This window comes from Desmodus rotundus, chromosome 8 (assembly GCF_022682495.2).
Source record: "Desmodus rotundus isolate HL8 chromosome 8, HLdesRot8A.1, whole genome shotgun sequence".
In the NCBI taxonomy this organism is placed as follows: Eukaryota; Metazoa; Chordata; class Mammalia; order Chiroptera; family Phyllostomidae; genus Desmodus; species Desmodus rotundus.
Window position 1 is genome coordinate 46,845,196 of NC_071394.1, and position 14,256 is coordinate 46,859,451.

Below are 14,256 nucleotides of genomic sequence, written 5' to 3' on the forward strand. Positions count from 1 at the left end.
ATTCTAAAGATATCAGCTTCATTCTCTTTGCTGCGTAGCCCTGAGACACCATCTGCAAGTTTAAATTTTGGGGTTTTTTTTAAGGTACTTTTTTCTCAGATTGCTTGTTAAATGTTCTGTATGTTTTTTTGGTATTAGGCAGTTTTTACCATATTGGTTCAAAGATGTGGATTTCTCTTAATATCCTGTTTAAGATTTATTGCTCTCCTGGAAATTGAGGTATCTGGAAACTTCTCAACCATTATCTTTTCAAATATTGCCTCTACCATTCTTTGTGTTCTCTCTAGAAATTTGATTGGGCATATTGGAACTTATGAATTTATTCTCAAAGTCTCTTAACCTGTCATTCATATATATGATCTCTTTTTCTCTTCCACATACTAGAAAATTTCTTCTGACCTACACTCCAGTTAACAAATTCTCTTTTCGACTGAGCCCAATTTCCTATTAAACCCACACACCTAGATTTAAATTTTAATCATTGTACTTTTAAATTTCTATAACTATTATTGGGTTGTTTTTCATTTAATATGCTACATTAATTTTATAATTTTGCACTGGAGAAGATATTTTCAAATCTGTGACTTTTTAAATATAGTATTATAGATGTTTATATAATCTATGTTGACATTTCCAATATCCAAAGGCTTTGTAGCTCTATGTCTGCTACATATTATTTTTGCTGAGATTTGTTAATGCTTCTTTACTTTTATTTAGGGATTAGCTTTGATTTTTCTGTGCACTGTTCATTTTCCTTGGGAAATTATTTGCAAGGATGCTTTGAAGCATAAGAAAAGGACATTACCTACTCAGCCTTCCTCTACACAGCTTCTGCCTGATCTCAACCCTCCTCTTTATCTGCCATGCTCCACATAGGTGCCTGCTTCTGCCAGTATAAATAACAAGTACAGCTTTTGCACATCCTAGTGGGCTATGCACCCTTTGGAAGTCGATTTCTGCTGGCACTTTCTAAGATTTGTCACTGCCGACCATAGGTATATTGGAGCCTGCGGACTTTCATTGCCTCACGCTTTCTCTGAAATTGGAGGTTGTACATTTCATTCTTTGGGAATTTCAGTAAGAATAGAGGGGACATATTTTCTCTACCTTCATCACGCATGTTGGGAACAAAGCCTTGTCTCATATGAAATCCAAAAGGTACAAAAGAGCTTGTGTTGTTTGTGATAATGTAGGAGGAGAGAGGAAGAAGGCTTTTGAGAAGCAACAGGGTCAAGAGAAGAGGTTTTCCTTTACCAGAAAACAGTCCTTGGGCTCCAGAGGAGTGGTATTCCTATAAGAGAACAATCTAACAATAGCCAGGGGGAGTGGGGAGGGGACAGTGAGGAGAGGGGATTACAGGAACCACTATAAAGGACACATGGACAAAATCAAGGGGGAGGGTGGAGGCGGGGGAGGGAGGTGGGTTCGGCTGGGGTGGGGTGGAGGGATGGGGAGAAAAGGCATACAACTGTAATTGAATAACAATAAAAATTTAAAAATTAAAAAAAATTGAAATCTTCATGTAAAGAGAGAAACCAAGATGGTGCAAACTTCCCAGGACAGGGCTGAACAGCAGCCTAAGAAGAAGGGACCCAATGCACTTGGGTTTCAACCTTGCCCAAAATTCTAAAAATTAGAGAGGAAGGACAAGGTGATAGGGAAACAGAGAGGATGGGGTGATCTAATTGGGACTGTTGCTAAGAACATCAAGCTTGGTCTTGCAAAATGAATAGCAGTTTTCTGGGCAAGGATGGAAGGACCTTCCCAGCACATATTTGTCCATATTTAGACAAATATGGCTAAAGGACTAGAGAATTGTGTCTTTGCAATGTTTCAATCAATTGATACAGCTAAGTTTTCAACTATTAATGTTCACTTTATAATAATGTCTTTGTATATTTATAAACTTAGTAATCAGTTTAATTGGAACTCTCCAGTTTCTCTCACAGGAGCTTGGAAATAGCCCGAGGAAATTGTGGTAGAGAATCAAGATTAATTCTGATCTTGAGATCCTTTGCTTAGTATACTCCCTTCCAGTACCTGAAAGGATTTAAAAAACCTTCATTTAGAAAAATCAGCATGAAGGAGGGTCTGCTTTACAGTGTTTCCTTGTGTTTAAAAGTAACTTAAAATGTAATTATTCTAAAGCACAACCAGCTTTGCTTACTGTAGGATAAACCTAATGCTGGTGGGCTTTCTGGAGCACTTTTCTCCCTATCAAAGAACAATTAGTTTAGGCACTGACCGATGTGGCTCAGTTGGTTGGGTGTCATCGCACAAAGCAAAAGGTTGCTGGTTCAATTCCGTCAGGGCACATGACTGGGCTGAAGGTTTGGTCCTCAGTCGAGGCACATATGAGAAGCAACTGATCCATATTTCTCACATCGATGTTTCTCTCCCTCTCTTTCTCCCTCCTTCCCATCTCACTCAAAAAGAAATAAGTAAAATCTAAAAAAACCCACAACAGTTTAGCTCTCTAAGATAATGTATTACTTACAGTTACAAAGGAGTTGCATCAGCCTTTGATATAATGATGCGGATCCTGGCCAGCAGGATCCTGTGTTGTGGCTGCAATAGACAAATACACACGGACTACAGAAATCCTGTGGAGAAAAAGGGACTGCGTGGCCACTCTCTCAAGAAGAGAGCTCCATGACCCTTGCCTTGACAGGCTTTTATTGCTTTTCTGGGAACATTACATTGAGGATGATCCGCAATTACTATGCACAGGTGTTCGCTTTAGGTGGTTACAGAAAACAAAGGAGAGGGTGTTGCTAATTACTTAAAAGAGGAAGGATATTTGCAAATGTAAAGGGAAAAGTGGTTAAGCTGGTTACACTCATCCTTGGAAGGTTTAGCATAGATTTTAGGAAGTTACTTTAAAGATATGCAGTAAACATTTGCTGCCTCAATTCAGGGTGAATTTTTTAGCAAAAAGCAAGTCTCAAAGGGGCCTAGGTACAATGAGGGCCTGATTCCCCATGGGAGAACCTATCTGTGGGCGTGGGTCCTGTGTGCTGGACCTCACTCCCCACTGGCCTTTCTGAGTGGGAGCTGGGCCATGCCACGTAGAACGGTCTCCTATAATATAACAAAGGCATCACTTAAGTATTTACCTAGGTCTGCTTGAGGGGTTTCTATGAAAGCGTGTTAGAAGATGAAGTTCATCCACATCATCACTGCACCAATACTATGATTTGCTGGTGAAATAGAAGATCTATTCCATCATATAGAAGTGCTCTTTAATCCCTCTTGACCTTACCCAAGATACACACACACACACAAAGACACCAGAATTGTGAGGATGGTTGTGCTCCATGAAATGACCCACATTCTGCTTTGGGCCCTTGTTTTGCACTTTTCTACCATTTCCCAGAATGTCTAAGGGATACATGCGGCATTAGAAGTTTATATCATTCTCTCCACCAGAAAAAGGCACTTCTTTTCACCCAAACTTTACTTGCCTTCTTTGAACTATGTACTCTGTTAATCATATATTTTTGCCTTCTCAGAAAACCCAGAAATAAATATGGCTTTGAGTCCTTTTTCCTAGTTTTCAGAGTATAGCCTTTATACAAAGGGTTTTAGACTGAGACAGTCCCGTAAGTTGAGCACGGTCTAAGAAAATGGGTGCTGTGCTAACAAAACAAATAAGAATCAACACAAAATGGATCAAATCAGTATTGACACTACCTCTCTTGTCAGAAGGATTATAAATGTGCTTCTGGATAGAACTAGGAAACATCCAACTTCAATCTGTGTGATGAGGAGGATAGAGCAGGACTATGTTCAGAACTGAAATATATTATTGTAGCAAAGTTTATAAAAATAGAAAAATTGAGTGTAACTATTTGTGAGTACTTATTCCATACAAATATGAGCTGAATCAGGTGTAATTTAATATTCTAATCACATAAAAGGTGTATTATTTTATAAGGCAGGGATGATTCATGCATTTAATAGACACGGAACACTTACTATGAGTCAGTTTATATGCCAAGAACTAAATACACATGGAGGAGCCTAAAATGATCTCTACCCCCAGAGGGCTTGCCATTTAGTAGCAAGTGGTTCTGATCTGTGTTCATTCATGTCACTGAGTTCCCCACTAAGGACAAAAGCCCCTCTGAAGGCAGGAAAATAACTGTACTCTTAGCCACGCTATCCCCCATACCTGACTGTGTGTCTGGCACAGAGATGATGCTTAACAAGCTTCTGCTGAACAAGTGAATGTGTTTATTCAGTGTCTGCTCTGTGCCATGTACCACGCAGTAAGCATAATCACAGTCTGGAGGTGGTTCCCCAAGCTTTCCCACAGCCTTATGTGATTTATCAATTACTCTTAGCTTTAATGTGGTCTGTTGGCCACTTTAGAAAACAAACTGTTTTAATTTCAAACTTTTGAAGCTTTATTCTTGATGTATTTTCAAACTCAAATATGAAATGTACTATTTCTAAGAACTGAAATAGGTCTTAGTGATGAATTGGTTAAATGTAAACCGTCATAGCAACAGCTTCTGCTGACTGAAATATTATTTACTGATCGTTATATGTCAGGCCCACTGGATGTTTGTGAGATAATTTTAGGTAGAGTGAGCCTAAAATTTTTGTTAGATGTAGACTCATTTTAATGTTTTAGAAAAAAAGTAATGACATAGTAAATCAGTGACTTATTGGATATTATGAATATGGTTTTTATGAATATGGATTATGAATATGGTTGGGAATGAGGCTAAATTCTTCCACTCCCAAGTAACCTGATTTAAAGATACTTTAAAGAAAAAAAATGTTAAGTATATAATGGTACAGGTGGTACCAGTATGTGACAAAAACTGTGAAGTTGTGTGCAAAATATGACTATTTGGGACCATCTGTGTGATTTCAAGGGATACCTAACACAGGTGGAAGAAGGCAGTACATATGTAAAGGGTCACCCTGTGTGCAAATACAATGTCTGAAGTCAAACCATTGGGCTAAATGCCTCACAGCGTCTGGATCAAGACTCAAATAGATCTTTGACATCAAAGCCACACATGGTTTGTTGCAGGCTGGCAAATGAGTTTTGTTTAGTTTTATCCAATTTAAACGATTGGAAGAAGCCACCTGTGGCACCAACTTGACAAGTATCTGAGGCTAATTGAGGAAAGTGGATAATGATGGAAGATCTGTCTCAATCCATGTTCCCTCTGCTGCTGTCCACTGCAGTATCAGTGCCCAGATCCCAAAAGACTGAGTTGACGAGGACCAGCATGAAGTGTAGTAGGAATGCAAGTGAATCAAAGTTGATTGCTTCTTATTTACCCTTTCTTCTTGATATTACCACTGATACTAAGAGAGAGGTGCCTTTATCTAAGAATAAGATTTCTAATTTAAAATTAACATACGTTGTATAGAAGTGTTTTACCATAATCAAATGTTATTCACCCTTCAGTTACCTTCTACAAAGGATACCTAAACATTTCAGTACACTTGTTAGGTGTCAGAGTCTCTGAAAGAAGGAAGAAGGAGGAGAACATGGAGGATGAGGAGGAGGAAAAAAGAGGTAGAAGAAGAAGAGGAGAAAGAGGAGAAGAAGGAGGAGAAAGAAGAAGTAGGAAGAGAAATAATATGAAGAAACAATGTGTGCACTTCAGATACAGGCTGATCTCAATCCGTTGTTGCCTGGTGATTCTCCCAACTTTTGAAGTTCTTCAAAGCAATAATGGTGTCTAGCACAGAGTGAACCTCCTCAGGGGTTTGCTCCAGTACAAGATAGGGAAAACACACTATCACAATCAGATCGATAGTTTTTTGGAGCCACAATATAGCCAGCGACCCAAGCTGGCCCTTTCACAAGGTCATAGATCCAGTCTCTCCTACTGAACTGTAGCTACTTTGTGCAAGCAGTTCCCGTTCGATCTTGCTGTCGTCTTGGTACTCATCTAGCCATCTGCCAGGGAAGGAGGGAAGATAATATGAGAGATTATTTAAAGAAAAAAACATTACTTAAGACAAAAAATAAAACATGGAAAGGATTTAAAGAGGCTTCTAGGGAGGATCTCAGGAATTTAAAAATCAGTTAAGATTTCAAGCCACATTAAATGATCTTTAGGAATGCAACTTCTGCAAACTTTTGTCCTATACTCAAATTACATTGATTCATCCTAAAATGTCAGTCTTTTAGAAACATCTTATGACAACATTAAAATCTTCTAATGTATCTCAGAATTAGTAAAAATTTATCATTTGGACTTTCTTTAGTGGAAGTCTTTATTTCTCTCCTTTCATGTTACTGGTAGGTATATTTGGTTGCTAAAAAAGACTCTAGAATAGCAATCTTCCAGAGAAATATAACACAAGGAACATATGTTTAAAAAAAGGTAAAAGGAGAGAAGGTTAAATTAATTTTAATATTTTTATTTTAATAAATTCAAAAAATGACCATTACTGAGACATATTACTGCAATGGTCTGAATATTTGTGACCCTTCCCCCAAATCCAAATGTTGCAATCTTTGGAAAGGTGCTTGAGTCATAAAAATGGAGCCCTCATGAATGGAATTAGAGCCTTTATAAAAATAAAGCCTCCAGAGAAATCTTTTGCCCCTTTTGCCATGTAAGGACACAGTGAGAGGTCAGCAGTCTGCAGCTCAGAAAAGGGCCACCTCTAGAAGACAACCTACCACTCTGGCACCTTACTCCTGGACTCCCAGCCTCTGGAATCTGGAACTGTGGGAAATATTTCTGTTGTTTACAAGCTACCTCGTCTATGGTATTTTATTACAGCAGCCTGAATGAACCAAGACAACGACATTCTTTTTTACTCTATATTTTTGAAATCTAGTATGTACCTTACCCTTACAGCGCATCTCAATTTGGAACAGGCCTATTCGAGAGTCCAAGAGATACATGGCTAGTGGCCTCCATGTGGGATGCACAGTTCTAGAGTCAGAACCACCTTGATCTGGATCCTGACTGCACCAATCGTACCAAGGTAAGAAATGTAAGCACTGTGTGCCTCAGTGCTTATCTATGAGATAGAAGTATCACAGGGCCCACCTTAGAGGTCTGCTGTCAGAATCAGAGGAGTTCAGGTGTGAAGTTAAGGCTTCACTGTGGAGCCCATTTTATGGTAAGAGTGCAAACAGTGCTAGCTTCGGACATTCCTCTACAGTCTCTCAGGCACACAGAAGACAGGTGTGTAAACCTTAGGGGACCCCACAATATAATAGACCCCTCTAGGTTGTTTTTTTACTCTACAATAAAGTCATAAATAATATCTTTTTCAGAGACCTCTTCTTATAATTAGAAGGGGACTTGATTTTAAATGGCTGATAAGTTATGTTGGGGAAACTAGTAAAACCTGGGCCTTCTAAATTCTCCAAATCTCAGTAGAATTTTCTGACAAATCAGTTTCATAGCAAACTCAGTAATTTGTGCAGATATCTCTTCCTTAGAGGATAATTCACAAAATTATTGTCCTATAATAGAAATAATAAATTGATAGTCACTAAATTAAAATTCCCCAGAATGCCAAGGGACCAAGAGACCTTGCTCCATGGTGGTCTCATTTATGATTTATGCATATCATTTAATCTCTTTAGATTTCAGTTTCCTCACCTGTCAAATGAAGCATGAGACTAAGTGCTAGCTATGGTTTCTTCTTCTACCAATGGGAGCTAGAAAATTTTCCTTTTTTATTACCATGTAACCCTTGGCCCTCAGAAACAATGAGCAAGGGAAACTATTAATATTGCTATACTTCAGTTAATAATAATTGTGTAATGATATGCATGTGTGTAGTATTTAATACAATGTAGTATAATACAGTAAGACATTCAAATATTTTCATTTGTACCATTTTGTTCCTTAAATTCAAATTCCAAGGTTTGTAATTATTCTAAAATGTTGACAGACCCTGCACAAATGTTACCTTCATCTTAATTTCTTCTCCTTTGCATTGTCAGTAAAATTAATTTTAAAATGCAATTTAAGTTGACTATTGCAATTTAATATGACTATTTTCTTCATCTCTGGATGATTCTTGATTTTTTAAATGTGAAACATTTAGAAAAATACTAATATTTTATTTAATCCTTATATTTCCATAATTATCATCATAATTAGAGCAATAAAACTATGTCATTTAATATTAAATATAGCTTCTTATGACACCAAATATCTAGGTGTAACCAATATACAACCAAATGTCATATATATGCTGGCCCATATAGTCACCACTACACATCTGCGGCTATTGAGCACTTGAAATGTAGCTAGTTCAACCCAGGACCTGCATTTCTTATTTGATTTGATGTTAATTAACTTAAATTTGTTAACCATATGTAGCTAGTGGGTACTATATTGGATGGTACTGTGCAGATCTAGATCTTTAAAAATAAAAGTTGGTCAATTATTTGGAGAGTTCTAAATATTTGAAATATGATCTAGAAATAAAAGTGAGCTTTTCTACTTCATTTGAGTGTATGACATTGTGTCTAAACATTTCTTTAATATAAAATTGCTTCTATTATAATAACATTTATCATCATGGAGCTTTTTATAATTGCAAGACATGTTCACAGGTACTTTATGGACATTGTGTAAAATCCTCAAACAACCCTTCGAAATAGGTGTCCTCATTGTCATTTACAAAGGAATAAATTGAGGCTCCCAGAACTAGTCAGTGACGGTTTTGTATTTCAAATCCAGTTCTGAAAAACTTTAATCCTTGCTCTTTTCAATCCCTATTAATGAGTAAAAAAGATTTCCTACAAAAATAAAGATATAAGGACTCTTCCCAGAGCTTGAGTGTTATAAAACGTAACTACCATGATACACAGGCATTTTAAATGGATGTGTATTAAGAAAACAAAGGGCAGATCAGAGAGATGTTACTCATATTGTCCACACAAAATACAACTCAGTGTTAAGATTCAAAAGAATAGGTATTTCTAAGAATCAAAACTACTGTAAGTAAAATCCACTCAGTCTACCAGTATGCTTCTCTATGTGTCTGAAAGAGTGTACAACATGACCAGACAGTGATGCCAAACACTGCTAAGCCTAGAGAACACGAGCTCTCGGCTTCATTTAATGTCACATCCTTCCCCTTTATCATCAAGTGGGAGCTCCTTGAAGACAGGGGCACTGCACTTTTTATCTCTGTATATCCAGGACTTAGGATAGTACCTGACACCTTGGAAGCTTGTGATGTTTCTGTATGAATAAATAGATAAACAAAGGAATAAATGCAATTCATGAGTTCTCTAGAATCAAGGAACTTGCAATCATATATACATTCACCTTGGCACCTGGGCCCCCACACAGGCACCTATCATAGACTGTAAACATTAATGTCTGTTCTCCAGTGAGTGTCCACTGAGTCCATGCAGGCAGAGACTGACGGCCTTATTGCTGGGTCTCCTTGACTACTCCACTTCTTGATGTGGTAGGTACTCAATTACTACTTGACTGAATGAACGAATCAACATATTCATAGATTATTTTACAACAGGAAAAATTTGTTTTATAATTTCTATTTGTTATGCATTTTGTTTTAAGATATATTTGATATTCAATTTATAACAGCCTTATAAAGTAGGTCTGTCTGATTTAATTATTCTCATAAAACTTTGAAAACTGAAGATCAAAGATTTTAAGTGATTCAACTATAAATGGCCAGTGAATTACAGAGCTGCCCTTGAAACTTGCTTTTCCGAATTATATTATATCTATACCATGACAGAATAATGTTTTATAGTTTACAGTTCCTACTCATCACTTTGTTTTATTTGAATTCAGATGAACTAAGAAAAACATGTATTATTCCCATTTTACTTACACATGAGGAAATTGAACCTCAAAGAAATTGACAGTAGTACCCATGTTTGAGAAACAGAATCAAGAACCTGTTATCTAAGCCCTAAATCAGTTTTCTTTCCATTTCAGCATGCTGTTAAAGAAGAGAAAAATATTAAATATTACAACTAAGGAGAAAATTACTAGTGCTGATACAGAATAGCTTCCTGAGGAGAGAAGGCCTTCAACTCTGGTTTGAACGGAGGGAATAGTGTAGGGATGAATGGCAGGAGGCATGCTGATGACACAGCTGAAATGAACTGGACAAGGGGGAGCATAATTTTGCATAATGAGTTATTAGGTTATCACATACCTGTTGCATGGAAACAGTACCTCTTGTTCACCATCTTCCTCTTCATATTTAACAATAATACTCTCAAGAAACCATCCATTACCTGGGTAAATTGACAAAGGAGACCACTTTGACTCTTCGGTATAAAACATCCTAGTATTGTGATTTTATGCATAGACTCTCCAAATGTACCTTTTTAAGTACACTTGTCAGGCAATTTGAAAACAAAAATATGCACATCCAAATTACACCAGTAGAGAAATGAAAGCATAAGTGACAACCTAATTACTCAGAGTAGTAGAAGCAGAGGAAAAAACAACATTCCCTATTAGGGACAGAAGCTATTAAATTCTGGTGGGGAGAAAAGGATTTAAAAGCCAAGAATGAAGAAAGACGTAAATTCATATGAATGTGTTCAGTACATTATTTATAGAAGATTGGTATGTTTAAATGAAATATAAAGGCAAAATCGATCATTATTCTCAATGGTAAAAATTTAGAATTTACCACTGATTAATGCACTGGTCTGGTCAATCTGATTTAATAAAGAAATAAAAGAAAGGAAAGGAGTAAAGAAAACAAAAAAGTAATGTGTTAGAAAAGAGAAAACTGAACTGTTTTTATTCACATATAATGTGACTTTTTAAATTAAAAACCCAAAGAAGTTTCAGAAAATAATAGACTTAAAAGAGGTGAGAAAATGTTAGGTATGTGCTGTAATATATAGAAATCAATTACATTTCTGTTGACCAGATGTAAGAGTTAAGAAGCATAATCCAATGAACATTACAGTGTTGAATTGCTATAAAAATTTAAGAGTGTATTGGTAAATCTAAAAATGGATATATGATAATTCATAGAAAAATATTTAAATTTAAGGAATGGTAGTAAAGAAGATACAAACAGAAAGCTATCCCATATTCATTAATACGAAGAAATTATAGAGATATCAGTTTTTCTCAAACTAATCTAAAACTTCACTGTAATCACATCAAATTAACCACAGGGTTTTACAAGAAAATTAACAAGCAGATGACGAAACGTAATATGTGGACGAGTGAAGCCCAAGAATATCAGAGGGACTCCTGATCAGAGTAAGGTAGGTGAGTCACTTTAATGGGTATCTAAATAAATGTGTACTAATGACAACAATACAGAATTGGTACTGACATAGATAAATTGACTGAAGGAACAGAAAAAAGGTTTCAAATTGACCAATGCATTTACACAAATGTGGTACAGGCAGTCCTTGCTCTGTGCAGTAGTACAGAACCACATAAAGGACTGCACACTGAAATCTGCCAGTCTTAATAACCAATGGGGAAAATTATGATTGTTCTTTGTGAAACATTTTTGCCAAAACATCAAAAATGCTCTTACTGCTAGTTAGAAATGTATAAGAAAAATATTATTAATAATATTTAATACTCTAATTTAGGGCAAACACTGCGAATTAGAAGGTCTATTTCTTTTTTTTATCTTAAAGATTTTATTGATTTATTTTTAGAGAGAGGGGAAGAGAAGGAGAAAGAGAGGGAGAGAAGCATCAATGTGTGGTTGCCTCTACCACACCCCCTACTGGGGACCTGGACCACAGCCCAGGCACATGACCTGACTGGGAATCAAACCAGCAACCTTTTGGTTTGCAGGCCCACACTCAATCCACTAAGCTACACTAGCCAGGGCCTAAAAGGTTTATTTCTTTGTAAATAAAAAAGTCTATTAAGAGTATTTTGAATGGTGATTGACTTCTTTGCCTTGCCTTCTTTATAACTTACAGTAACGAAAACGTATCTTTTCTACGCTAAAGTGTGAAACCACTTTCTAAGTTTCAATCAGCTTCCAACATTTTATCCTCTGTGCTTTTAGTGTCATACAATACCTCTGAGAGTTCCTTTCATGTAAAGATTTTACCAACATCACTTCCTCTGTGACATGTTCATCCTTTCTGTCACAACCACTTATCTCATTTACAGCCACAAGTTCCCTTCATTAAGTTTCTCTGCTGCTTATCTAAAGTCTCTCAAATGTGGCAGTGTCGACATTCACACTGCCATGTTTTTCTTCTGTCATTCCACTTTTGTTTGATTTGAACTTCACTTCTAGCATTGTCACTTTTTATTTATTTGTCGTGATTTCATCTTTGAAGTATACATTTTTTGTAAACTGTCAAATGGGTTTATCAACTGGAGACAAGGAGTCAATACAATGACATGCTTTGCTGTCTGTGCATGAACCTGTGTAACACGTGGGCAGTAATGCATCACCAACAGACTTTGAAAGAAGTAAAGTGATTGGTTGCTGATCAGAATGTGCCCCTGTTATTTATGTAGTGATTTGTGGACTGAAAAACTAGCAGTGAAATTTTTACTTTATGCAATGACAATTAATAGATCATGGTACCTGATATGTGAACCATGTTGTCAGGGGACTCATGTTATTTAACTAAATAAATGACTGAAATTGTGCATACAAAAATCATGCAACACTAGGACTGTCTAGATCTGATAAAAATGACGTTGTAGAGCACTTAGGAAAAGATGGAGTAGGTGATGAATGGTGGTACAACTGATTGCCCATACAGAAAAAAAATGAAAGTGGATTCTATCTTCATATCATACATAAATATTAACTCCAGATGCAGTAAATATCTACATCTTAAAGACAAGACTAAGTATGTATATATGTGCATGTGCATAAATGTATACACACACACATTTATTCATAGAACACCCTAGGAGTAGTGCCGAATTAAGGTACAAAATACACAGATCATTAGAAAATATACCAAACTGTTACATTTAATGACATTAAAGTTAAGAATTTAAGTTCATTCAAATATATCAGAAACTGGAGCTTCCGGCCAAGATGGAGGCGTAGGTAGACACACTGCACCTCCTCGTACAACCAAAAGAAGGACAACAACAATTAAAAAACAAAAAACAAGCAGAGCTGACAGAAAATCAAACTGCATGGAAGTCCAACAACCAAGGAGATAAAGAAGAAACATTCAACCAGACCGGTAGGAGGGGTGGAGATGGGCAGCCAGGGTGGAAAGGACTCATGGCAACGTGGCCAGACCCAGAGAAGTAGCAGATTGTGGAATGAATGGGGCAGGCAGTGCAACAGCTAGCAGACCCCATGGCCCCACATTCACACGTAGATAAACCAGGAGGAACAGTGGGGGAGCGAAACAGACTGCGCAACCCAGGGCTCCAGCACAGGGAAATAAAGCCTCAAACCTCTGAGTGAAAACACCCGTGGGGGTTGAGGCGGCAGCAGGAGAAACTCCCAGCCTCACAGGAGAGTTCGTTGGAAAGACCCACAGGTGCCTAGAGTGTGAACAAGCCCATCCACACACTTGGGAATCAGAGGTAACAGGTGTGCCAAGACAAAAAAAAATGGCCCAAATGAAAGAATAGGTCAAAGTTCCAGAAATAATTCAACTAAGCAGCAAACAGATAGCCAACCTATCAGATGCACAGTTCAAAACACTGGTAATTAGGATGCTCACAGAATTGGTTGAATTTGGGTGCAAATTAGATGAAAAAATGAAGGCTATGCTAAGAGAAACAAAGGAAAATGTACAGGGAACCAATAGTGATGGGAAGGAAACTGGGACTCAAATCAACGGTGTGGACCAGAAGGAAGAAAGAAACATCCAACCAGAAAAGAATGAAGAAACAAGAATTCAGAAAAATGAGGAGAGGCTTAGAAACCTCCAGGACATCTTTCAACGTTCCAACATTCAAATTATAGGGGTGCCAGAAGGAGAAGAGGAAGAACAAAACATTGATAACTTATTTGAACAAATAATGAAGGAGAACTTCCCTAATCTGGCAAAGGAAATAGACTTCCAGGAAGTCCAGGAAGCTCAGAGTCCCAAAGAAGCTGGACCCAAGGAGGAACACACCAAGGCACATCATGATTACATTACCCAAGATTAAACAAAGGAAGAGAATCTTAGAAGCAGCAAGAGAAAGGACACAGTTACCTACAAAGGAGTTCCCATAAGACTGTCAGCTGATTTCTCCAGAGAGACCTTACAGGCAAGAAGGGGCTGGAAAGAAGTATTCAAAGTGATGAAAGCCAAGGACCTACATCCAAGATTACTCTATCCAGCAA

At 37.2% G+C, this 14,256-nt stretch overlaps 1 protein-coding gene across 1 annotated transcript in view; it reads right to left on the reverse strand.

Annotated features, from left to right (window-relative positions):
* Positions 1 to 2,623: 2,623 nt before the first annotated feature.
* The window catches only part of RP1 (RP1 axonemal microtubule associated), a 293,397-nt gene continuing 281,764 nt past the window's right edge, over positions 2,624 to 14,256 (reverse strand). Inside the window, exons 29-30 of the mRNA XM_024572510.3 lie at positions 10,153 to 10,234; positions 2,624 to 5,929 (exon numbers count right to left, since the gene is read on the reverse strand). Of these exons, the coding sequence (XP_024428278.3) occupies positions 5,830 to 5,929; positions 10,153 to 10,234 (182 nt within the window). The 3' untranslated portion in view covers positions 2,624 to 5,829. The remainder of the gene's footprint in view (positions 5,930 to 10,152; positions 10,235 to 14,256) is intronic.